Source organism: Zosterops lateralis (assembly GCF_965231275.1).
Source record: "Zosterops lateralis genome assembly, chromosome: 8".
NCBI lineage: Eukaryota > Metazoa > Chordata > Aves > Passeriformes > Zosteropidae > Zosterops > Zosterops lateralis.
Window position 1 is genome coordinate 32,361,347 of NC_139768.1, and position 26,039 is coordinate 32,387,385.

Consider the following 26,039-nt stretch of genomic DNA (forward strand, 5'->3'; position numbering starts at 1 on the left):
GGCGGGACCGGCCGGGCACCGCCCCCGAGAGCGAGGAGACACCCGCCACAACCGGGACGGGACGGGCCCGGCCGGGGACACGGCCTGACGGGGACAGGGCCGGCCGCCCCGCACGGGGGGCTGCGCCGGAGGGACCGCCCGCCCCGCCCCGGCCCCGCGGAGTCCTGCCCCCGTCACCGCCCGGCCCCGGCCCTGTCCCGTCCCCGTGCCCTCCCTATCGCGGCTATGTTGCTATCCTGTCCCTGCCCCTCTCCCCACCCCGTCCCTATCCCGGCCCCTACCCCGCCCCTGTCGCTGTCCCGCGGCTCTCCCCGCCCTCTATCCCGTTCCCCGTCCCGTACCTGTCCCGTTCCCCACGTGCTGCCGAGGCCGCGCTCCCGCCCCCGCCGCGCACGCGCCGCCGCCGCGCGGCACCATGGACGCGCCACGTCGGCGCGGGGTGATGACGTCACATTCACCCCCGGTTACCAGGCAACGGCGTGATGGCGACGGCGCCGCGGCAGTGACCAGGCCTCAAAGTGTGTTTGTGGGGCTCACCACAGAGTTTATTGTATGTACACGCACTATACATTCATGGGGCACACGGCACGGCGGGCCCTGCCTGCACGCCCTGCCCTGAGGAGGCTCCACGGGCTGGGGCCAGGCCGCTCCCTGGGGACAGCCAGTGGGTGACATGGTGACAGCAACAGAACACGGCTCTGTCCCGCGGGGAAGGCGGCCCAGCCCGTCCTCAGCACACAGAAGGCACTTGGGTGATGGAGCACCTCAGCTCCTGGGGCTATTTCAGCCAACTCCAGTCGAAACTCTGCAAAAAAAAGTAGAAAAAAAACCCCAACTGAGCAGAGGCTTTGGCTGCTGGATGTGTGTCTTTTTTGATGAAAAATCAGTAATTGCCCTTAGAAAGGGTGCTCCCAGGAGTTAACACAATGCAGCACAGCACAGGGGCTGGATTCACTGAGCCCTGGGAGTCCATTCAAGTTTGGGAGACTGTGGGATTTCCCAAGCTGTTTGCCAAAGGATGAGTGTCTCCTCTGTCCTCTGAGGAAAGGCTGAGAGAACTGGGGTTGTTCCCTGGGGAAGAGAAGCTTCAGAGTGACCCAACTGTGGCCTTCCAGTGCCTGAAGGGGCTACAGGAAATGTGGAGAGAGACTCCTTCCATGGGCCTGGAGTGCCAGGACAAGGGGGAATGGCTTCTCACTGCCAGAGGGCAGGGCTGGATGGGATTTTGGGCAGAAACGTGTATCCATGCACACTGGCACAGGGTGCCCAGAGCAGCTGTGGCTGTTCCTGAGTCCCTGGAAGTGCCCAAAGCTAGGCTGGATGGGGCTTGGAGCAGCCTGGGACCTTCTTCTATTCAAGGAGTTCTCCACATCCCCAGGGCGCCCCTGGGTGTCCCCTGAAAGCCAGGTCCTGGCAGATGCACCAGCACTTACCATCATACAGCTCTGCTCCTGCCTCACCTCCTGCAGAATGCTGCTGAAGAGCTCCAGGTAATTCACGTTCTCCTGGATCACGTCAGCAAAACTTTCCCTGCAGGAAGAAAAATGCCCTAAGGTGGATTGCAAGCACCAAAAGTAACACCCCCATCAAAAGGTGCTGCCCTGGGGGGAGGAAAAAAACCAAAAAACCAAAACCAAACGACCCAAGAAAGTGATTTGTAGTTTGTGCAGTGGTAGGTGACACAAAAACCTGCCTGGAGGTGGCAGCACAAAGGGGAATGGCTTCACACTGACAGAACATGCTGAAGTAAAATTGTTATTGAAGCAAAGAGCAAAACCCCCTAAGCTCCAGACTGATGCCTTCAGTTTCAGCTTTCATGTATTTCACATTCTGTGCTGCCACGGGGTGCAGTTCTGAGCTCACAGTCAGTGTCACTCAGCTCTGCACAGAGCAGGGACACAAAACAAATCCTTTTCCTGCTGAAGACCAAGGACAACTTTCAAGCCCAAAAGCACAAACAAGGGTGGCTGGAGGGGGGAACAAGAAGGATGAGATCTCACAGCCTGGAGCTGGAATTGGGCAATTAAACCCCAATATGCAAATGGACCAAAACTTATAAAAGTGTGAGACCCCTAGTCATCAGTTTTGTGACCATTTTAAGTCTACCTTGGGCGTAGCCCTGGTCAGGCTCCTGTCCTGCCCAAGGTGTACCCTTAAAGGCCCTTCAATAAATACCTGCTTTATTCTCGAGCTCTGCCCAGTCTCAGTTTCTGGTCACCCCTCCAAAGGCATCAAGACAACTCAGCCTGGACTGAGGGAGAGGGGCCTTAAGAACCAGACCCAGGCTCAAGGAAGAGCCACATGACATGCAATAAGTGGATGGCACAGTCCTTTAGCAGCACATGTAGCATGTGGAACAGGCTCAGAAATAAAGTGCAGAGGTTTCTGAATAAAGAGTTCAACTAAATCCCATCAAATCAGAGAAATCCCTGATTTCCCTGAGCATTAGTGACACAGGAATTCCCAAAACTTGTCTGGAAAGGACAAAGCCCCCGAGATTCTGAACCAGCCATGCTGAACTCCCTGCAGAGGCTCCTCCCCAGCAGCTCATACCCATCGTCAGGAGCTGCCAGCGAGGACAGAGGGTGAGGAGCCGAGTTCCCTGAGGAGCCCTGGGGGAGCCACGTGGCTGCTGCAGTTGAGGCTGTCCCTTCCAGGCTCGAGCTGACCAGCGACCGAGAGGAGCTCTGAGTCTGGAAGAAAGAAATGCAGAAGAATTTAGGCTTAAATGCTACGTTGGCAAGATTTGGGATTACACATAAGCACTGCTGGTAACACAGACACAGATGTGGGAACCAGGAGGTGCCTTCAGGCACTGCAATTAATGCAAAAGAAGCAGAGTACTCTTTGAAACACTTTAAACTGACCAGGAAAGCACCTATTTAGCTTCTGCTTTTACCATCTCAGACTGCTCTTCTCTGCAGGGAAAAAAAACCTCAACCAACCACAGAGAGGTAGTTACCCCTTTCTGCTGAGTTTACTTTGATGTCTCTTGGCATGTGCACTGGAGGGAAATGCAAACAAATAGCCCAACAGCTACTCACACAAGCAATTTTCAGCAAATGCCAAATCTCCCTTTGTCTTTTTCCCTGCATCTGCATCACTGAGTTGTCAGCTTCCTTGATGTTATTTAGAGCCACTTCAATCTCGGGGAGCAGGTCAATGATCTTCTGCTTGCAGCCCAAGAGTTTGCTACAACAAACACCAAACAAAAAGTCACTTCCCAGCATGTTCTGGCAAAACCAAAAGCCCCACCTTAGGATTCAAGATACTTGAAAATTAATGTACAAATCATTGTGGTATCTTCTCAGCTCTGTAACATCACTACTTTATTTCCCTGAAGATTTGAATTCCAACTTCCAGCTGGCAGAATTTGCCTCATTTTAAAGTGAACTCTTAGATGCTAATGGTCATGTTTTTAAAAATTAAGCAGAAACTCAACACAGAGACAGAGGAACAGAATTAATGCTATGAGAAATGTGGATGGAGCTTTTTGGGCTCTGACCTCCATGATTTCCCCTATCTTTTCCTACTACAAAGCTCCAAATGCTGCAAGTTGGATTGTTTGGGTTTTTTGTCTGCATAAAGTACCTGAGGTGGCCAAAGAGCTCCTTGAGGACTCGGTCCTGGCTCTGTACTGTCTGCACAATGATCTTCACCATGTCTGTGCTGTCACTGTAGGCATGATCTGGAAGGGCCAGCAACCGCCACATCAGTAAATCCCATCAGTATTTTCTGGGTCTCAGTTCAGAACAATTAATCATGGGGTAAAAAGGTAAAACAGTCTTTAAATCATTTTCTTCCATACCTGGAGGTCGTGTTTTTAATTGCTTGTACAGGTCTATGGCTCTCTGTTCCCTTTAAAAAGAAGAGTATGATTCAGGCAGGTGTCAGCAGCCAGGTGACTCAAGAAAAAAGCACTGCAGTGAAGGGATGCCTTTCTGAACTCAGACACTGGGCCTTCTCCTACAGTTGCTACACAAGCACAGCCTTTGGAACACAGGGATGTTCTTTCTGTGAGAGAATCCAACACTTTCCCAAAAGCTGTCTCTCTTTTTCTCCAATTATGCAATTTCTTCTCAGAAAACCACACCAAGTGGAGCTTATTTTCAGTTTCAAATCTTCACGTGGCTCAGCTGTGTTTTCTTTACCCTGTACCCTTAATTATCTGTATTTCTGAAACTGTGACTGCACAGCTGCCTGAGAAATTCTTGTTCCTGTTCTGCATTTTTTGTCTGAATTTTAGTGATATTCTATAAAAGGAAAGAGACAGCTGCCTCACAAGCAAGACAACTGTGCTTCTCCTCTTCCCATTAAATAAACATTACTTCTTTCAAGTATTTCAAAAGCAGCCAAACTGAAAACTTCCAGCCTTGAACAAAATCCTCCCTGTTCTAAATCCCAGTCTGACAGAAACAAGCAGCAGTTTTTCAGCTCTGACCCTGGTCTGCAGTGGTGGAATTGATTAAAAACCAAGTTTAAGGAGGCATGATCCTGATTAGTTTGAGCTGCTGCTGCAGGAGGTGGCTTCTCCTTTGCACCACTTCCTCCCCTGTGCACCAGTTCTGCTGCACCTACTCAGGATGAAAAGCAACTTATCAAAGAAGGAAGGGGGAGAACATGCCAGGAGCAGGCACATTTCCTCCCTGAACAGTCAAGAGTTGTGTTGAAGAGCTCTTATTAACAGATTAAATCGCTGTTCAATCCCTCTCTTTTAGAATTGCCACTTGTGCTCTCAGCAACAGCCCAGTGACTGCCTCCTGTGTCTTCTCAAGATCAGCAATACCATTTAGCTCTTTCATATTTTAATACTTTTTAAAAAAATCAACTTTCAAAATATGCAAGTACCCATGAGATATTTACCCTTGATTTGAAAATATTGAAGGTATTTAACAGGGTTTTACAATGATCAATCACGCAGTTTTCTCACTCAACAGTAAGAAAGTCAGTCTTCTCCAACACAAAAGGAAATCCCAGTTGAGACCAAGATTTATATTAGTCCTGGGCTCTTGTAAGATGAGGTTTCATAGTTCAGTGACAGGGAAGTGTCCCACAGGTGGTGGAATCTTTCCTTTTACAGGCAAAAATTATCTCAAATCAACTGCACACTACTCTGTACCTGCAGTCTGCACTTCAAAATCACAGAGGGAACCAGCAACAGAGGGAAAAAAAAAAACCCCTCAGACACTGAACTACACAAAAAAATACACAAAACCCAATTCTATGCAGCAGAAATGAGAAGCACAGGACTCACAAGGTCTCCATGACCTCTCCCTGGCGCCGCGCATATGGGCTCTTCTGCAGCTCCACGATTTCGGTGTGCAGAGCCATGATCTGCTCATCCAGGTAGCCAATATCTTCAGCCTAGGGTGAAATGTGGGTACAGATCAGACTGAAGGAGAGTAATCAAGGAGATAAAGATCCCCAGAACATTTGTTGGGATAATGGACTGACTGCCTGGAGAGTTTAGGAGACAAAAAAGCCCTTTGACACAAGGCTGCTACAATAATTAACGTTTTTTGTTCTCAGTACATGTTATCATCTACAACCAAACCTCTGACCACCAACAGTGTGGCTGAGAAAAATCAGTTTCTTCATAAATAATCTCTCCCTGTCTCTGGATTGCCTCCTAGACAGACTAAGATATCCCTGTGTATAGAGTGAAGTATTTTCCATTCCTGATAAAGGGGCAGGACAGGTGGAATAACGGAACGTAATTCTTATGGTCTGCCAACTCAATATTGTGTGAGGTTCCTGGTTGTCTGAAAAAAGCCAGAGACGGCCTTGAATTACTCTGCTAGAAGCAGCCACCTTTTTATCCATTCCTTAGATAATGAAAAAGAGATTACTCCTATTTAAAACTCATTTGCATCTTTACTTGCAGTGATTTGCATGCCAGTGATTTAAGTCTGTACTCCTCAGTGAAGTCCTGCAATTCTGAAATCACTGCACAGCAAGTGATTGGTTTTCAGCTTCAGCAATGGGAATTTCTGTGTGCAGCACATCCAGCCAGGAAGAGTCCTGATCCATAGCAACACCATTCCTTTTGGGCAACAAGTAATGTGTCTCCGCATTCCACTTTCCTTTTTAGAGAACTGAGTCTGGTGACTTTTTGTCCATTCAAACAATATGGTGACAGGAGACTGTGTCTTTTTTAATACACCTGCAGTGATATTCCTATTCTCACAGCAGGCAGGTTATGTAGCACTGAAGGGACACAGCAGTGGCACATGTGACACATTCAATTCCTGTCACAGTCTCCTTCACACAGAGATAATGCAGCTTCTGTAACAACCCCTACCTGTGCACACTGAGAGGCTTTCTCTTCCATTTCCTTCCAGGCTTTGAGCATCTTCTCTGAAGCTTAAGAAAAAAAGAGTTGTTAATTTATAAAAAGACATTAAGACACAAAAATAAAGCAAGACTTGGACTTTACCTACATTGGTGTAATGTGAACACAAAGAACATGATGCTGGATCTCCCAGCAGGAGTCGTGACCCAGAGATCAGAGAGACAGCAAAGCTGCAGCTTTGTGCTCAACCTTAACTCACACACAAAGCCTTTGGTAGGATTCCACTGCTTGCAATCATTGAGTCTTCAAACTCCACCATTAAGCTCAACAACTGCCACTTCTGATTGAACACAGACTGTCCAAACCCAGTTCACAGTGTCTTTCCATTTTCCATCATCATCCTTCAGCCCAGTCATCATTTTTGACTCAGGTTGCATTTTTTAGCCATATATACTCAAACTATGTGTAAATCTTGCTATTCTCTCCTGAACACTATTTGTTTCTGGGACATGAAACTGTAGGTGTTGCTTTTTCAGCCCATCTCTCATCCTGACAAATGGTTTCTCCTGGTAACAAGCACTGTTAGCACTGTCAGCAGCTCTGCTCTCCACTTGGTGCCCAGTCACAACTCCAAATGAATCAGACTGTGAATGAATAAATAGCAAATGTCTACATCACCAGTACTATTAATGCTCCTGTTTTCTGTTCTCAGTGGAGAACAGCTGACCATCTGTCTCACTGTCATTGAAGGTCTCCAAAAACATTCTGGTTTTTACCCTCCTGCCAAACTCTCCTCCTGCACCTCCTCTAGCTAAAATACACCCATAAAGATGCTGAGCTTCTTCACAGGATCACAGGAGACACCCAGACAAGTATCCCCCAATACCTACATATACCATAAGCCATCTGGTCACTGTATCTCTCCAAGTCGAGGCGAATGCTCTGGTGGAAGAATTCCAGCTTTGCTTTCAGCTGCTGGGATGCTGACACCATGTTGTTCTTCATTTTGATGAGATTGGCGTTGTACCGAAGGAGGCTGAGCCTAACAGATGGAACAAGGACAGCACACATTAGCTGGAAAGCCCACCTGGACTTAATGAAAAGGAAATTCTGTTACTCTGAGGATGACTGAGCACTGGCACAAGCTGCCCAGAGAGGCTGTAGTCTCTCCATCCTTGGAGATATTTGACAGCTGTCAGGATGTGGTCCTTTTTGAGCATGGATTGGGCTGGAGGGTTTCCAGAGGTCCCCATCAACCTCAGCCATGCTGTGAGACTGAGTATATTCAAGTGTTCTCTGGTTATTATCGATATCAGGCATTACCCAGCACAATTCCTGGAGTGGAATAAGCCCCCAGCCCAAACATGCTTTATAATGTAAAGGCACAGAACAGCAGAGGGCTGTAAAACTTTGGGAAACCAAAACTCCCTGAGATGCACAATTCCAGGCAAACAGACTCCGTGGTGGCAGAGCAGTGATCCCTCAGGATGAGTGCCAACTCACATGGCAGCCCTCTGTCCCTGGAAAAGCCTGCTGTAATCCTCCTTCAGCCCAATGACGTAGTGAACCGCCTCTGCCCACACCTTGCGCAGCTGAGGGATCGGCAGCTGGATTTTGCTGTCCTGGACTGAACACAGGAGAAACACAGTGCAGTGACACCTCTGGAGAAGGACAACATTCCTAATTCCTGCTTCAGGGACCTAGGAAGCCAGGTAAGTCCCGCTCAATTTCTAGGTGATGCTGCTGAAGCATGTAGGAGCTTTTCATGTCACAGCTCCCCAGGTATGTGACAACCTGTGACTGAGCAGGTAGAACCCTGTGGGGGGTTTTGGCCAAAAAACTCTAAAGTCTAAGGTAGCAAATTTAGTTACTCCATTTAATCAGTCACTGTCCTGATCTGTTTCATCTGACAATGTCTTCAAACCTTTTGTAGGTTTCCTCTCAGATTTCCTGATGTTGAGGTTTAAGGGGAAAAGATGCAGGTGTGTTCCCTGACAGAAATGGGGACTGTCAGTACACTGGGATATCAATAAACAAGATGAAAAAGGCCTTTTCTCCAAGAGATTCAGCACAATGGTGCCATGCAATGAGATTCACCAGAATAAAACAACCCAGAATACAGAAAAACCTGAGAGACACTAAAAGATAAGGAAAACCAGGCCAAAGAAAATTAAGTTACTGAACAGTAACTGCATGTCACAAGGCATTTTCTTTACATGCACTATCCCAGCAGACATCTCCTGTTCCCTGACACTACTTTTCTTTCATACAGGTACACATGGTCATTAATACAGATACAGATTTATGATAAATAAATCTTCAGAGAGGTCAATTAGGTTGTGCACTGACTGCTGTCACCTCAGAAGACAAGTAGAGGAAGCAGCAACCAGAGAAGCAGCTTCCATACACAGCCCAAAAGCACAAACTGGTGATGCCAGGGCTCTGTCATCAGGACAAGGTGTTAGGGTGCTTCAGGTTCTTAACTGGTTGTCTTTGAATCAGACAGAGCCCTTCAAGACAACACACAGGGTTTTATAAAGCAGATTTAACTTCATTTTGCATGAGAACAGCCCTTCTCCAGCACACTCACCAATGTAGTTGACACAGTCAGACAGACTCCGGGAAGCAAAGGGCCCATCATAAACAGTTTTGCTTTTATCAAACAAATAGACCATGTAGCTGTCCCAGCCCCTCTGGGGAGAAAAGAGAACAGAATATCAGCAAGAGAAACCCCAGGCAGCTCCTACTAACCCAGTACGTCACAAACTAATTATCGTGGGAACTCTCTCTTACCAAGTCCCTTAAAAAATTTACCTTGATAGATCCTACAGGAAGACAGAATTCTCTGCTAGCAATTAATTAAATATTTAGGCAGGGCACAACTACAGAAACCAACTTACATTATCCAATAAAATATCTTTAGAATTACTACATTTACCGAGCAATCTGGCTCCTGTGGGAGAAGATTCAGGCAATTTATCTTCTCTAAGATTTTAAATTCTCTGAGAACGTGAAAGACATGAACAGAATCCCTCTTACCACGCCATCAATAACACACTGGGAAGCAGGTTTCCGAGGGTCCAGGCAAATCCCTGTTTCCAACAGCAGCTCCTGATTCCCAGTGCTTATTCCAGTTTCAAACTCAATGCGATTCTGAAGGGAATGAAGGCTTTCCTCAGGATGCAAAAGGAAGGACACAATCTTGGCAGAGGTCATGTTTAGGATGTGTACTATCTGTAAAAAGAGGACAAGCAGATTACAAATACTTGGATATCAAAGACAAAGGCATACAGACCTGGGACAGAGCACAGAGCAAAACAAGAGCATCACTTGGTTTTAATAACCGCAATTCAGGAGTAAAGCCCCACATAAAAAAATCAAAGCCTGGGCCTGTAACTTTTAATGTCAGAGACAACAACAATCCAACACACCAACACCCTTCACAAGCCCTGCTGAAGCTTAATTACATCAAAAGAACAGAGACAAAATTATTCTCCTATTTCTACACAGGCTTGTCTTGGCTAGTCTGACTCCAGCAAAGCTGAAGGAATTACCTTGAAAAAAAAGCAGAGGAAAAAATCAGGAATGTCACCTCTGTTCTACTACAGGCATTACTGCTATAGTACATGAACACACCTGGAGGTCACAGCACCAACAATGAAGTCCAGGAAAACCCTTGTTAGCAAATATGAAACCCTTATTTGATCCTGGCGAGCCCTTTCCAAGATAAGAAACAGTAATACAGGGTCATACTTCTACTCCAAATGTAAAGCTAGAGATTAATATTGCAGGAGATGTTTTGTCTTCCAGTATGTACTGGACAGGCTGTATATGCATTCACTTCCTGACACCAAGAAAAACGATTCCTCCTGACCCTGGAAGCTGGATTATGCCAGGATTACAGCTTTGTTCCACTGAACATACTCTGCCCTCTGGGATGCTTTCAGAAGGCCTTCAAACCCACTAACAGCCCCCACTCACCTTCAGATTCAGTATGTGATCCATTATTAGGAAACACCTCGGACGACTGGTCTCAGGATCTGAGCCTCCACCCCTCTGCTGTGGATCCCAATTCAGCATCAGCTGCAACCAGTTTTCCATGGGTTCTACAATCAAACTAAAGCAGAAGGGCTGTAAGAAAGGGGAGGCCCTCACCAGGCTGAAGCAGCCCAGCGTCCTGGGCCTCTTCTTGTGTGCTCTATTCAACAGGCTCTGACCATCTTTGTGGCAACAGGCACAAGAGAGCCCAAAGTCAGAGCCACTGGCTACAGGCTATCCCTTAACAGCAAACAGCAGCCTGCCAGAAGCTTGAAACACTCCAGAGAAAGGAGGAGGAGCTTTCAATGCTTGAGATAAAGGAGGAAGAGCCCTGAGTTTAGAAGCCCAGAGCTGTCCCTTGTGATGAGGACACACAGACCTGCAGAGGCTGTGAGGCTGTGGCAGGTGGGTGCTGAAGCGAACCTCCCCGTTCATCTCTTCAGAGGCAAAGATGTGCTTTGGGTCCTTCTTCTTGATTTTTTCATGCCTGGAAAATAAAATCTTTTGTGTAAATACTGAGGAGTGTTATTTTTGTAAGGGAGCAACCGAAGACAGCAAAAGAGTGCCGGTGTCCAGCAGCTTTAGAAAACAAACTCATCTTTTAGGACAAAGATGCCACGTTCAATCCACCCAGAACACCCCCATGTAGAAGAGAGGAGCCCTTCCAACTAACTCTGCTTCTGGAAAGATTTACCTCTTCTCCTGCTCTAACAGAAACCCAAGTTTCCTACTTCTTTCTGTTTCAGAATCACCCTTTAAAAAACCAAGCAAACATACACTCCAGGCACAGCAGGACAAGCAGAAACCTCCATATGCAGGTTAAAGTCTTTCAGCACAGTTTTAAGCATTAGCACTTCCAAGCACCTCTTCCAGAATAAGTGTCTTACCAGGCAAATGGCTGTAGATTATGTAAGAAAGGTCTAAATCCTGCAATACATTCAAACACCATTGTCCCAAAGCTCCAGTAATCAACAGTAACCGAGTAGGATTTGTTCTCAAAGAGTTCTGGAGCCTAAAAACGATCATAAAAAGACACTTTGACTGTGGCATCTCCTTGCATTTCTGCAGAGACAAAGCTGTGTCCAGGTGTGGCTTCCTGAGAGGGGACACCCTTGGGACAGGTCCCCAGGATCTCCATTTTTGGAGGTTTCAGCCCTTGGCAGTGCCAAGCCACAGCTGCCCTGCCCCAGTGCTGGTGACATTAAAAAACATCTTACCAGATACTGCAATGTTCCAACAAATGAAGTGCATAAACTTCCTTGATCCAGATCCTTTGCATATCCCAGGTCTATTATTTTGTGAACAATCTGCAAACAGTTTGAACAGTTCATCAGAAGAGCAAATGCTAAGGAAAAAAACCACCAAACAACCCAAAATCTGCTCAGTGACAGCCAAAGAATACTCTCAAGAGGAAAGCCAGAATAGAAATTCTGGAAAAAGTCCATGGCAAAGCTTCAGCAACAGTGTTAAAGCTTTTAGTAAATGCACAGTTGAGTTTTCAGTCCAGTTCAATGTGACAATTTCCAGAAAAGACAGTGAAAACACACTGACCACCTGACTTACCTTCCCACCTTCATCTTGAAGAACAATATTTTCAGGCTTTAAATCTCTATGTATAATTCTGTTCTCATGCAAATACTGGATACCAGACCCTGAAAGACATATGTTTGATTCACCAGAAAATAAAATTCACATTGATTAAACATACATCTGATAAAAACCTAATACCGAGGGGCAAGTTCCCAGCCTTCCATGATTTACCACCACTCCCTTCTACATTTAGCAGCTCGCTAACCTGTGTTTCTTCTGCATTGCATTTTCACATCCTTGCAAAGACACGCCAAAGACAGTCAATTTATTATTAAATAATAATAAAAAATTAAAAAAAAAAAAAAAACAAACAAACAAACAAACAACCCCTTCTGGAAGGGGAACCAGGATAGAGCAAGCAGAGTTGCTCTTTATTTCAGGAATTCAGCTGGAAGCCCTCTTGAGCACAGAAAGGACAGAAGTCCAGGCCAGTACTCTAAAATACTTTCTCATCCCAAAACTAGCTCTTCCTACAGTGACAGGTTATCTGTAAGAGAATTAAGAAAACAAGGAGCTTTCCTGGAAAACCTTTTTCCTAGAGAAACCCAGGCATTGCCCTTTATCAGACAGCTCTTCCTTCCCATGGTGTCCAAAAATCCAGGTACTTTCCAGTGGGCCTGATTTTTTAAAATAGCCTGTTCATTTTAGTTCCCTTTTCATGCTGAGTTGAAAAAGGAAAATGCCACTACACTAGGAGAAAAAAAAAAAAAAAAAAAAAAAGCATTAACTACATACCGATGTCACTAAGCAGAGAAAGGATTTGACTTTCCTTCAGCCCACAGCAGTTTTCGGGTTTGTTTAGCAACTACAAAAAAAGCAAAAGATGCTCAGACCCACACTTGCAACAGTTAACAGCAAAACGCAGCATTTTCCATCCCCTGTTGAAACTATCCAGCAAACAGCACAGCTCAAGGATCACTTCAGCTGAATGGTGCAGTTGACCTTGTGCAATAAAATCATGGCCAAGAAGAAAACAACTCAAAATGAAAATTCAGAAAGCAAAGGGATAGGAGACAAAGGCAGGGCCACAGAGCTGTAGGCAAGGGAGGTTCGCCCTCAAAACTGTCTTAATGAGCTGGCAATAAAAGCAGCTTCAGCAATTTCTGACTTTTAGAGATGACTGAGGTGCTCCAGCCCCCATGATGGATTCACAAAGAGAAATTAGTAATGAAGGGAAACACAAATGATGCCAAACTAGAGAAAGATTTAAAGAACATAATCAGAAATAAAAAAGTTGGGTTTGTTTTTTCTTTTAAGGAACATCAGATTGAATGAACATCAGAATGAATGAACAATTCCTAAATTGTTTCAGCATCTATGCCACACCTAAGGATTCATGAGAAATGAAGTGACCAAATACTGCAATGCAAGTAGAGCTCATTTCTCAGCCAGGGTCTCTAATCTACCCTCAGGGAGTCTCCAAACTTTTACTGCAATAATACAACAGGCAGATGTCTCTGAGAACGTGGCCAGATGCCTGTGTCTGCAACCCCTAAATGCTTTTTCATATGTGCCCCTTTTTTTACTGCTACTTAAACTTTAAAAGTGTCTCTTGGACTGTTTTTAACAACACAAATCTACATAATGAGACAAGGTTACTGCATTCACCAGCTGCTCAGGTTACCCAGGGCTGTTTAACACCAATACCAAAAGTACAGAAAAATTAGTTTCCTGATCATGTAGGTGAGGTGATTTCTAAGCAAATCCTAACGGATTTGCTGCTTCACCCCTATAGAAGTTGCTGCTTCCTGAATCCAGCTGTAATGGAAAGGGAGCATATATCAGGTCATGAAGCTGCTGCCTAGGGAACTACTGAAAGGCTCCTTTACTTTTGGGTGTTGCCAGTGTGCAGAATGGCAGTTCCCAGTTCAGCAGGAATAGCAAAGGTTCAGAATCCCTGGAGGCCCCAGTCCGCACTAACAGGCTCATTCCCTGTGCTGACAGCAACATAACACCGGATACATGTGAATCCAAACCAGTCAGACTCTGAGCAGATGGAAACACAGCAGCAAAGCCAAACGTGCTGGGTGCCAGCAGCTGCTTTAATGCTAAAGCAGCTCCATGAAAAGACACACTCTGCCAGGGTAAAAGAGTATCTGCCCTTGGGTTGCCCTCTGGTTTCAAAAACACAAGCCTCATTTCCTACATGTGATTTTTTTCCCCACTCTACCTTTACTTCCTCACACTGTACCCAAAAAGAGAAGGGCCACAGAGCAGATCTGGTTACAGGAGCAGCACTAACACACCTTGTTTAGGTCAGTGCTATTTGGTTTTTATTGCAAGCAAAGCAGGCGTTACCTTGCGGAGGTCACCCCCCGAGCAATACTCCATGGCCAGCAGAGGAACGTCGTTAACCAAGAAATTCATCTCCTCAGGAACTTCACAGGCCCTGACCACGTTGGGATGGTTCAGCCTAAGCACACGGAGAGCTGGATGAAAACTGACTCCTCTCTTGGGAGAATGAGCCAACAGACTGCAATACAATCACGTTTTGTGTTCTAGGGACAGCTTCTGTTCCCCACAGGTATCCTTGTTCACTCATCAACTGGTACCTACCAGTGCCCAAATGCATAATATCCATACCTTGGGAATACACAAACCAGTGATGAGCAGAAACCATGTCTCAAAGCCAAGTTCTCAAGTTCTGAATTCTGGGACAGTCCTGGCATAGTCATTACATGTGTGTGTGTGTGTGTGTGTGTGTATGTGCTCCTGCACGTAGGAACAGACTCCCTCTGGCCCAAGTGTTTCACAAGAATCCCTTAACACCTGTGTAACTGCACCAGGCAGGTGAAAGCCACATTCAGAGGGAAAAATGAACCTCTCCAGCTGAATTCCAACAGCTGCTTTCTGACTGTCTCTAATACCTCTAATACCTCTCTACCCTAATGCTACTCCTGGGAATAAATTACATATCCAGAAGGGAATGAAAGCAAATTATTTCCCTCTACATCTTCCAAAGCCTCTGGATGCCAATGCAAGAGCAGCTTGTGACTCAGTGGATGTTTTCTGCAATTAAATCAGACATCACCAAGCCCTGACTTACAAATTCATGTTCCCTGCAAGTGATTTTCCCCCCATGCCATGGCAGACAGTGAGCAGGTGAGGGTAACAAAGTGACAGCAGGAGCTCAGAAAAGCCCTCAACAGCAGGGTCACTGCAGGGCTTGGGGAGGACAACTCAGAGCATCCCTGCTCCCACCAGCAGGACAGAGGATTCCCTGCTCCAGGATCTCTCTCTCCCTCTCTCTCAGGAGCAGTTCTGTGAGACCCAAACATCCAGAGGCAGCAGTTCTGTGAGATCGAAACACCCAACATGCATGAGACCAAAGCTGTCCAGCCCTGTTTCACCTGCTGGACAGGGAGAGTGGGCAGCACACAGTATGGACTTTCTCACGAGGAAGTGAAAGGAGAATTTATTCTTTACATTTGGCAGCATAACAGGGGAAAAAAAAGCAATTCCGGGATCCCCTGGTTGCTAAATCAAAAACAAAAGTCCCGCAGGGTATGAGAACACGTAGGTGTTCCCGAGTCACATCAACACTCGACCCACAGGGTGACGTGAGTTTGGAGGAATTTTGGATGAGTGAACAGCCCAGGCAGCACCACAGGGCAGGGGGTTGGGGGTCGCCAGCTCCCAAGCCAAGACATGAACTGGGACATTGGGATGAGAGATAAACCAGCACAAGCATAGCAGGAGACAAGAGGTCCAGGAGCCAACCCCCGGCTGTCCCCGCTCCTAAGTTGGTTCAGCCCCAGAGACACCAGCTGTCCCCATAACACGGTCCCATCTCCCCAGCCGGTCCAGGGGCAGACCCCGGCTGTCCCTTCCCCCGCTCCGTCCAGGGGCAGACCCCCAGCTGTCCCCTCTCCCTGTGTCCGGTGCCGCCGTGCCGAGCTGAGCCGAGCCGAGCCGGCCCGCCCGCACTCACTTCTTCATGATGTCGATCTCGTGACACCAGCGGTCCTTGTTCTTGACGCTGAGCTCCAGCCGGCACGACTTGATGGCCACGCGGTCGCCCGAGTCCTGCGGGACACAGCGCCGTCAGCCGCCCCGGCCCGGCCGTGCCCTCCCCGCCGCCCGGCCCGGCCCCACCTGGTGCTGGTACAGGCACACGTTGCCGAAGCCGCCGGTGCCCAGGCGGTCGCGCATCTCCCAGGGCCCGCAGCCGCCGGCCGGGTGCCCGCGCAGCGCGACCCCGCCGGGGGCCCGCTCGCCGGGGGCGGGCGCGGGGGGGCCGCCCCGCTCCATGGCTCAGCCGCTCGGTCCGGCACCCCGCCTTTATTGCCGCGTCACCGCCCGGCGCCGCCCGCGCCCGCCCGGGGCCGCCGCCGGCAGCGCCGCCTCAGTCCCGGAGGGAGAAGTCGAAGGGCTCGAACTCGCGGCGAAAGGCGCGGGCCTGCGCCGCCTCCTCGGGCCGCTGGGCGGCGCACTGCCGCCAGTCCGCGCGCTCCGGCTGCGCCAGCAGCGCCTCGCTGGCCAGCACCTCCCTGCAAGAACAGCGTCATGGCGTCACTGCGACGTCACCGCGACGTCATAGCGACGTCACCGCGACGTCACGCCGATGCGGGGCCGGCACGCACCTGCCGAACTGCAGCGGGAAGCGGCCGCGGATGCGGTGGAAGAGCTTCTCCCCCGAGTCCAGCTCCACGTAGAAGTACGGCGTGCCCGGCTGAGCCACCTGCGCGTTGGGAATCACAGAACCGCACAATCAGCTTGGCTGGAAAACGCCTCCGAGACCAGCGAGTCCAGCACGCCACCACCTTGTTAACTAGACCATGGCTCTAAAGGCCACGTCCAGTCTGTACCCTAAACACCTCCAGGGATGGTGACTCCACCACCTCCCCAGGCAGCCCCTTCCAGTGTCTAATCACCCTTCTTGTGAAAAAAGGTGGGAAGAGACACTGGCTCTGAGAAGAGCTACCAGGTGACAGGCAGACCCTCCTCCCTGCCAGCTCAGGGGCTGGGGACCCATCTGTCCCTGTGCCATGGTCCTCTCTCCTGGGAGGAAACTTAGAAAAATAACCCCACAAGCTGCCTGAGGTCAGTGCCTGATGTCAAACAATACCTTCCATGGGAGGCTTAATTCTGCCATGAGTGACTAAATGAGAACCCAGGCAGGTCTGGTCATTCCTAACCTCATCTGGGTCACCCTGACCTAGTACAGCACGTTTTTGGAGGATGAGGCCACGCTCACATTCCTCAGCTGAGAAATCACCTGTTGTTCATGGGAACTTCTCCCAGAGCAGAACACCTCTGGCACATCCCCAAATCAAGTCCATGAGGTTCTGCCTCCCACAGCTTAACCCCACCCCACAGAGTGACCTCAGAGGGAAACAGCAGCTTAGGGAAGATAAAAGGAAGTGAAGAGGTCACATCTGGCCCCATACTTGTGCAATATCCGAGTGCTCTGGGATTTCCAACAGCTCGATCTGCTGCTCCTGTGCTTGGGCAATAAAGGCCTCCTTGATGTCTTCAGAAGTACAGAGGTCCAGAGGGACAGGAATCACCTGGAGAGGGAGGACATTTCCATAAAAGAAGACGAGACAATCCATTTGCAGGAAGCCATCAATCCATCACTGGAGCTCGTGAGCCCCTCAGTACAGCTCAGCCTCATCACACAAGACAGGTGAGCACCCATCTCTACAGGCTTAAACTTATGAGACATTTTTTCCTGTAGGAGCTGGACAGAGCGCTGAAAACTCAAAGCTTCAAAGTTCTCAGCACTGCCCTCTCCTTTCTCATCTCTGTGGTAGTTCTGATACAGCTCTGCTCCACTTACAGACCTGCCACAGACAGCAACCACCACGATAAACCCCAAAATTATTCTTTCAATTCATCTGAAGTTTGTATTCACTGCAAGTTTGTTTTCCCAGGGTGACTCCAAACCATACCTGTAGCTGCAGATGCTGACTCCTATAGTTCCTTTCAAATAGGACATATCTCTTTCCCTTGCTTCTGAAAAATTCCTTTAGGGCAGCCTTGTACTTGGTCACTTCTTCCAGCACCTCTGAAGACAAGTCCACCACTGACTGATAGTGCCCAATTGGCAAAATCAGGACGTGGTCAGGTGACAAACCCCCTTTAGCCAGGGCAAGGTAGCACTAGAGTGAAACAACACACACCAGTTACTCACTGTGCTGCAGGAATTTACTCTCTGACTACTCAATCTGAGTAGCCCCCAGCCTCAGGAACAGGAGAGTCTTCTATGTTGCTTATTAGGAATTGTTTATTAGCTATTTTATTTGGATTTATTTTTATACAATTTTATTAATAACTAGAAGAATGAGAAAAGAGACAAAGGGACTGCCAAAAGACAAAAAATTAGTATATTTTGAATACCAGAGAATGCCTTGTCTGCAGGGAAGCTGCTGAGTGAACTTTACCACTGAGGCAGGAATTTCTTATTCTGACACAAAAATCCACTTAAAACTTCAAACTAAGCCTGTGGACAAACCTCTCCCTGTAAGTGGACTATGCTATACAGGAACAGTAACTTTAAGCAAAGTGCATACAACAATGATGGACCGAGCTTCAAAGTCAACATCTTGGATATGCCGCCTTCTTTATCTCTATAGAACTAAACTGTAACCAGCCACCCCAGAGAGATCAGGCACTGGTGCATCCTGCTGCCAAAGCAGGTTCCAGCTCACTTCCAGCTGGGAAAGTTTGGCCAGATGGTAACAGAGGGCTGGCAGAGCAAAAAGTGTCCTGGCACTGGAATCCAGCTCTGCTGCTGGAACAAAACTGGGCCACACTTTGCTTTTTAAGAGTTCATGTGTTTGTAGAGGAGATGCAAAGAAACTGAAAGCAAACCCAAGAGCCAGGTACAAATAAAGTTTGTTTGTTTTAAATTTTAAATTGTAGATTGGTACTTTGTTTTGCCATGTCTTACTATGACTCTGACCTAGCAAAGCCCGTGCTGCAGGTACTTACATGTGTGCCAATACTGACAACCAAGTGCTTCTCCACCTCTGGGCTGGCCAGGCAGAACCAGCAGGGCCCTGTGGGCTGAGCTTTGTTGGGAAAGAAAACAAGGATTAGCAGAAGAGATATTTGTCAGAGCACAGACAACCTGGTATTTTCCAGCCACCCTTCCCAGTTACGAAGTGCTGAAGGTGTCAGAAGAACCCAGCTCTGGCCAGGGAAATTCCAGCAAGAGAGGAGCTGGTGGCAGTCACACCCTGCTGACTGCCATTCTCCTGGAATGCTCTAAGCTAATGAAGGAGGGATTTAGTAGTTCCAGGAGTTAGTAGCTGCAGCTCACTAATAAGAAAACACCAGCAAATTTAAGCAAACAAATCAAAATGAGGTAAAATTGCTGCACAGGTAAAGACAAGGGCAGATGCTGTCAAACACACTTGTCAGTTCTGGCCTATCCATCACACCCAAAACACCTGAATTCACATCCAAACTGTGATACCTGAGCTGAGATTCTTGGAACTGGTTCAGAGGGTAAATGCCATCAGCACAACCACCATGGACCCAAAGAGCTTTGAAACCACACTCTTGACCCTTCTTTCACCTACTGGAGCCTATGCTCCCTTGGAAACAAGGGACTCTTCACTCTCCTGCATTCCCCCAGCAGCTGGCAGTGACTGAGCTCTCCGGCCAGCTGACACCAACAGCTCAACAGCTTGAGGAACAACTTGGAGTGACGTAGTTCATTCAGTGCCTCGAGGGAAGAGCTCAGGAAAAAGCATCCTCACACTTACGGGGTTTCTTGGCCTGCTTAGGCTGGGAGTCCCCTCTCTCTTTCCCCTCTGAGGGACGTTTCTTTCCCTGATGCTTGTTCAAGTCAAAGAAAAACTGACAAGCTGGTTCTTCCTGTTTAGGAAATGAAAAATGAACAGGATGTTCAGTTAGAAATGCATCACAGAAAGTGACAGGATATACAAGAATTTGATTTTTCATGAAGAGCTGTGAACCACTTTTGAAAAGCATCAATATCACAGAATCTTGAGGTTGGAAAATCCCTCCCAGCCCAGGGAGTCCCAGCTGTGCCCAATGCCCACCTTGTCCCCAGCCCAGAGCACTGAGTGCCACCCCCAGCCCTTCCTTGGACACCTCCAGCCATGGGCACTCCAAACCTCCCTGGGCAGCCCCTGACAAGGTTTGACCACCCTTTCCAGGAAGAAAAGCCTTCTGAGTATCTTGGAACAAAATGACCTGTTCTCCTAGTAATGCAGCCAACTATGCCTGCTTCAGTCAGGAGAAAACTTCTGGGTAAGTTGCCCCATATCATTATGCTCTCCTATTCAGTCTTATGCTGAACATTCAGAATTGCCTGATTTTATGGATTATTCAAATCTTTTCATTTGCCAGCCAGTGCCAAAAGAATGGCTTTATTTCTTAATAAATGTTAACCTGTCACAGACTCACCAGAGGTTGAAAACATTTGACTGAGTTATGTCAAATACCATTTAGAAGGCTTTAATGCTGAAGAGGAAAAAACTCTCTCCCCATCTTTCTTACAGTCCTCTTCTAAGAGGTGAAAGGCCACAATAAGCTCTTCCTGGAGCCTTCTCTTCTCCAGGCTGAACACCCCCAGCTCTCCCAGCCTGTCTCCACAGCAGAGTTTTGGACAGAGATATCCCAAAGGGAAAGCCAAGCAGTGCTGTGAGCACTGAGAGTGAACCAGGACCGCACAGGTGGAGGAGCACAGGGCAGTACCTCTGCAGAGTGTGGGGCTTTGCTCTTGGGAGCTTCCTTCCTCAGTTTCCTGTAGGGATTTTCAGTGACGTCCTGAGGCTGCTTCACCAGCTCTGCAGGGTCCATGGAGCTCATGGGCACGATGCTGAAGGCGTAGAGGTACTGCAACAAGCACAGGGTCAGGGGAAAACAGCTCCTGCCACAGCTGCACCTCTGAGGAGATCACCCACAAATTAACACACCCCAGAACATTCCACACCACTCAGCAGATCAGTGTTTGTGCCAAGGCAGGGCATGGAAAAATACACCCCCTCTGCCAGAGATCAGGAGTTTATGGAGTGTATCCTTGATCCCTGCCCATTTCCAGGCCTTCTTTCCAGCCTTTTTTGTTATCAGGCCTGGATCCAGTGCATCCTTAACTATCAACCAGTATTCCATAACTTTCTTAAGGGAGAAAAGAAACAAGTTAAAAACCTCATGCCAGAAATTAGTTATTTTCAGTGGTTTGTGCACCCCTTACCCTTCTGACGTAACAGGCAAGTGGTACCTATTACTCAAGTGAGACAGATATCTCCACTTCAGCCAAGCTGCCAAGCTTTTAAGTGCCTGATGTTGTCTTCTAACTGGTCTCACTGCCCTATCATCGTACTTGAGAAAAGAAGAAAGATTCAAAGGTGTCAGTACCTTTTTCTTGCTTGTATTGCCAACATCAGCAAGTGCAATAAACCTGGTGACATGCTGTGGGGTCTCCTGTAGCACCATATGATTCCTGTAAGGAAGCAAAGCCTGGCTGTACTGGCACATAAAGTATTGAAAGGACAGTGAGAGAACCCCTGTCTGCTATGAAAATACTTAGACAGAACATCAACCTTCCTGTGTTCCTTAAAAACTGAACCCTTACTTGAAAATAATTGAGATTTCACATGATTCTACAAACCTGTAAGGAAGTCTTTCATAATAGGCCTTCTCCAGGGCAGCAAAATGGTACCTTGGTTTGAGACTTGCAGCTAGGTCTGATACTAACTTGGAGCCACACTTCTTGGTATCTATTTCTCCCTGCAAAACAGAAATCAACCTTTATTTAAACCTCTCAAAGAGCAGGGAAAAGAAAGGTTTAATACACTTCTCTGTATACCCAAGTGACTACATTCCCAGGAAATTCATGCCAAGGGAAGTCAAACATAGAATAACACATTAAACAACTACAGAGAATGCCCATGGGAACTCCTGAGATTTGATTTTTCTTTCTAAGCCAGAATATCCCAACAATTTGTTTCTCTACAACCTCCAATGGCAGCAGGGTTGGTTATTATGCTGTGAGGGAAAGTTCCTCAGGCATTTAAACTGAGGATTTTATCTCTTTTAAGATGTTGGAAAGAACTGAGAGAAAGCAAAAAATGTTCTTTTGCCATGTGTATGGCCTTGCTATCCAGACAGGTTTCAAATAATCTGAAAATCACTTCTGCTGAGGAACATTAACACAACAAAACTGGACACAAATGAAACAACACCCTCAAAATCCAGACTGAAGAAAAACCAGACCACCTGACTTCAGGAAATAAACACCAAACCACTTAAAAAGTGGCGAGGACAGATAAAATGCCCCGAAGTCTCACAAATCCCCCTCCCTTCAGTCTTTCTTCTCTCAAGAACCAGAACCTCTGCTCTCCCTGTCTTTACACCCAGCTTTCTCTAGCACCCAGAGAGGGTGAACTGGCAGAGGAAGCAGGAAGGGAACCCTCAGTGAAACCTCCAGGAACAGAATACTCACTGCGCTGTTGGCGTAAGTCCCCACGTCTCTGGGCCAGGGGGATGTCAGCAGTATATCCACGCCCCTGAAGTTTGGGGTGGACAGCAGGGAGGTTTTCAGCTCGGCCACATCCTTGGCGCTGAAGCTGTGGGCGGGCCCCGGCTGCTGCTGCGCCTCGGTGCCGCTCAGGTAGGCGATCTGCAGCCCCGAGCAGCCGCTGTACACACCCCTGCGCCCTGCAGGGACACACACAGAGCTCTGAGCTGGAGGGAGGCCAGGGAACCCCCTTGGGACGGGCCAGGGAACGCCCCCGGGACCGGGCAGGGAACGCCCCCGGGACCGGGCAGGGAACAGCCCCGGGACCGGGCAGCAGCAGTCCTGATTCCCTGACACTGCAGCCATCCTCACAGGCAGCTCATTTTCTGTGCCCAGAGCAAAGGCATTGCGTGGTGCCACGGATCAAACCCGACCCTGCCCACACTGGAGCTCTGCAGACAAGTCTCAGCCTTTCCCCTCTCTCCCCTGCCACCTTGCTTCCCAAAAACTCATCCATAGCAATATGAAGTCTCAGTGAAAAAAAGCCAAGTGCCTCTACTTTGTTATATTTTTGGCCTGGTGGCAATTCTGGAAAAAAAATGGATTTTCCTTTTAGCTTTGCTACACTTCACTTGTTACCTCTGCTACTCCAGTGCAGTCACAGAGCAAAATCATATTAAAACCTTTTCAGACAGAGACAGGCATAATCTGGGAATAAGATTCCCTCAAAGAACAGCTCTTGCAACCACTATTCCTCCTGGTTAGCAAGTTCAGTATCAGAGAAATGAAAAAAAGAACGAATCAAGAAAGCAGGGTTTTCTTTCACATTTTACACAGATGATACTGACATCAAGTTCAACTCCAGTTTGAGCCACAGGATAAAAAATGCCAATTAAAACTCCCAGAAAAAGGAAGGTGTTAAAGTGGGAAGATGTGAGAATGTTCATGAAAGCCCCAGCAGGCAAAGGGAACTCCCTGACTCCAAATGCCCTGCAGCCTTACCCAGGTAAGTGATGTTCTCAGCCAACTCACAGCCACTGACATCCGGGAAATAGCTCAGGGTGTCCTGGTTGTTAGCACCAAGCACGAAGGTTGGGATTGGAGCTGAGGGAGAAAACCTCATGCACTCAGTGAGCTTTAATTCCAATGCACTAGCCCCAGCCCACATTGCCCAGGAACCACAGCAGGAAACCCCATCCAGTCAGACCCTCCAGCACACTTTGGGAGCAAGAAGCTCCCGGAAGAAGAAGAAACTTTCCTGCAGAGTGAGTGCCCAGCCTGGCACTCCCACAGCTGCAGGTGGTGAACAACCTCTGCTCCACTCACATGGCCCTCTCCTGCCTCTGTAAGATTAGCCCCAAAATGATGCACAGCCCTAAAGCCAGGGGTGCTCCAAACAAACCCATCCTTCCCTCCTGTGTGGGGTTTCCCTGCTGGAGTATAAACTGCTCTAACCCCACAGTGCCCAGCCGTGGCTCCTCACCTCCAAGGTGGGCTGCGCAGCAGTGCAGCCCCCAGGTGCCACCGCCCTCCCTCCTTACCTTTCTTGGCCCCTGAGCGGTACTCAGTCCATTCTGCCTCAGAAGTAGAGCCAAAGAAATTCCCGACGCATAGAAGCATCTAAAAACACCGGATAAAGCAGGAGTTGCCATTTCACCATAGACAAAGGCTTTGCTTGCACCACTTCAGCAAAATTTGGTTTACTGAAGATATTCCTGTGTTTATCTGTCTTAAACACAACATCAACGGGTTTAAAAGGATAGCCGCTGCTCTCCCACCTTCTGTGCAAAGATCGCGGCTCCTCCCAATCATTTGTGCTGGACAGGGAGAACTGAGGGGCTGCAAACCCCTTCTCACAGCGAGCAGAAAGAGGAGGGTCGCTGCCGCGGGGAGACGGGACAGCAACACCCACCCGAGCCCCGCCGGCACACCTCCCGCACAGGGAACCCGCCCCGGGCTGGCTCCGGCCTCGGCCGTCTGGGGACGGGAATGGGAACCCCGCGGCAGCGGCACCCCGTGCACCTTCCCCCAAAAGCCCCACGAGCCTTACGTCGAAGCGGCCGCTCTTGGCCTGGATGGCGCGGACCCGTCCGAAGATCGCCTCCAGCCGCCCCTCCACGTCGCCACACGCCAGCCTGCGAGACACCGCGCGGTAAGAGCGGCCGACAAGACACGGTCCGGCCCAGTCCCAGCCCCACCGCAGCCTCAGCAGGCCCTACCCCCGTCCCGTCCCGTCCCGTCCCGTCCCGTCCCGTCCCGTCCCACTCACACGCGCAGCGGTGCCGCCGCCATCACGAAGATGCTCGACCTGAACCTCCCGCCACTTCCGGGTGCGCCGCTCAAAGCGCTCCGCCAGATCCCAGTGCGCCGCTCAAAGCGCTCCGCCGGTGGCCGGGTGGGCGGGGCCCGAAGCCTGACAAAACGGGCTGGAATGGCCGGGAAGTTTAAACACCGGCGTCGGCAGGGAATCGCGGATATTCCCTATGCGTGTTGTCTTTATCCTGTGTGTGTTAGTGCTCCAGTCAGTCTTGGCACTAGATTTGGAAAGACCCTGAAGAAGTAGAAGAGGTGATCAGGTAAGGGAGGGATCGTTGTCTCAGAAGTGACTGAAATAATCACTGCAGGTGAGTATTTACACCGATAAATAGTCACCTGCAGTGATTATTATAAAGTTCATTATATACGTTAATATACGTAAATACTGTATTTCGATGTACCAAAACAAGCACTTAATCAGGCTGTAAATACCAGCCAAGCTCTCCAGTATTTAACATTTTTATTATAATAACGCCTTGTAAATAAACAATACCTTACAAATAGATTTTATAGGTTATTTTTAAATTAAATGTGTATATATATTTTATTAAGGTTTTACAATGTTGCCATCTGAATTCTGTAACCAGGAGCTGAAATCTGAGTTGGTGCCGCTGGGGTTTGTTCCTTCTGCCGTATTGGGACTGAACCATTTCACATTGCAACAATAAGCCCGAGAAATGTAGTAACTTTTATTTTCTGCATCTCACCTGGCCTGCATGAACCACAAAAGAATCATGGAATGGCTTGGGTAGGAAGTGACCCTCAAAGCCCAGCCCCTGCCATGGGCAGGGACACCTTCCACTATCCCAGGCTGCTCCAAGTCCTGTCCAGCCTGGCCTTGGACACTGCCAGGGATCCAGGGGCAGCCACAGCTGCTCTGGGCACCCGTGCCAGGGCCTCATCACTCCCAAAAGCCAGCAAAGCCGGTTGTTTACCGGCGGGAAGTGGGAAGGCGAGGAGTCCCTTTATTTTCTGATGGTAACTGGAGCAAAGTGCACGCGGCGGTCGCGGGCAGGAGGCCGCGCTCAGCGGCGGCTCCGGCGGGTCACAGAAACAGCGAGGACACCCCAACGCGCCCTGACGGGCCGGGGTGCGCCCCGCTCCTGCCTCGCTCCCGGCCCAACCCCATCAGCTCCAGCGGGCCATGGACGCCACCCGACGAAGAATTCCCCGCCATCCCAAGGTCTCCAAGGGGCGGAGAGGGGGCCGCCCCACAGCCACCACCGCCTCTCAAAGGACCCGCCGCTCAGCTTCCCTCCGACATGGCCGGCACGCCACCAACCTTCAGCGCCGCCGCCGCACGCTCACCCCATCCCCCCACCGGCGCCACAGCCGCACAATCGCCTCCTCCCCTCGTCGGCACCG

At 48.8% G+C, this 26,039-nt stretch overlaps 2 protein-coding genes across 3 annotated transcripts; both read right to left on the reverse strand.

Annotated features, from left to right (window-relative positions):
- Positions 1 to 549: 549 nt before the first annotated feature.
- CHUK (component of inhibitor of nuclear factor kappa B kinase complex) lies at positions 550 to 16,171 on the reverse strand (the record flags this gene model as incomplete). Its single annotated transcript, XM_083866893.1, has 21 exons — positions 550 to 805; positions 1,434 to 1,530; positions 2,554 to 2,693; positions 3,045 to 3,192; positions 3,592 to 3,688; positions 3,809 to 3,858; positions 5,255 to 5,364; positions 6,302 to 6,363; positions 7,183 to 7,334; positions 7,796 to 7,919; positions 8,883 to 8,985; positions 9,332 to 9,526; positions 10,274 to 10,409; positions 10,710 to 10,817; positions 11,218 to 11,342; positions 11,548 to 11,637; positions 11,894 to 11,982; positions 12,656 to 12,725; positions 14,219 to 14,333; positions 15,852 to 15,946; positions 16,016 to 16,171. 21 exons carry the CDS (start codon positions 16,169 to 16,171, stop codon positions 779 to 781), a joined length of 2,289 nt encoding a protein of 762 aa, XP_083723019.1. The 3' UTR covers positions 550 to 778.
- A 94-nt stretch (positions 16,172 to 16,265) lies between these two features.
- Positions 16,266 to 26,019, reverse strand: CWF19L1 (CWF19 like cell cycle control factor 1; the record flags this gene model as incomplete). 2 transcript variants are annotated; one of them, XM_083866682.1, is made up of 15 exons in its annotated part: positions 25,983 to 26,019; positions 24,628 to 24,909; positions 24,409 to 24,493; positions 23,900 to 23,978; positions 23,361 to 23,462; positions 22,344 to 22,558; positions 21,510 to 21,628; positions 21,257 to 21,341; positions 20,594 to 20,734; positions 19,636 to 19,747; positions 18,857 to 18,936; positions 17,815 to 18,024; positions 17,311 to 17,430; positions 16,504 to 16,601; positions 16,266 to 16,410 (listed from the first exon to the last, which is right to left on the reverse strand). In XM_083866682.1, the coding sequence occupies exons 2-15, from the start codon at positions 24,648 to 24,650 to the stop codon at positions 16,266 to 16,268; spliced, it is 1,614 nt and encodes a 537-aa protein (XP_083722808.1). In that variant the 5' UTR covers positions 24,651 to 24,909; positions 25,983 to 26,019. The 2 variants fall into 2 exon arrangements, with proteins under 2 accessions (XP_083722808.1, XP_083722809.1); XM_083866683.1 differs by lacking the exon at positions 25,983 to 26,019 and having other exon boundaries at positions 24,628 to 24,924.
- Positions 26,020 to 26,039: the final 20 nt, after the last annotated feature.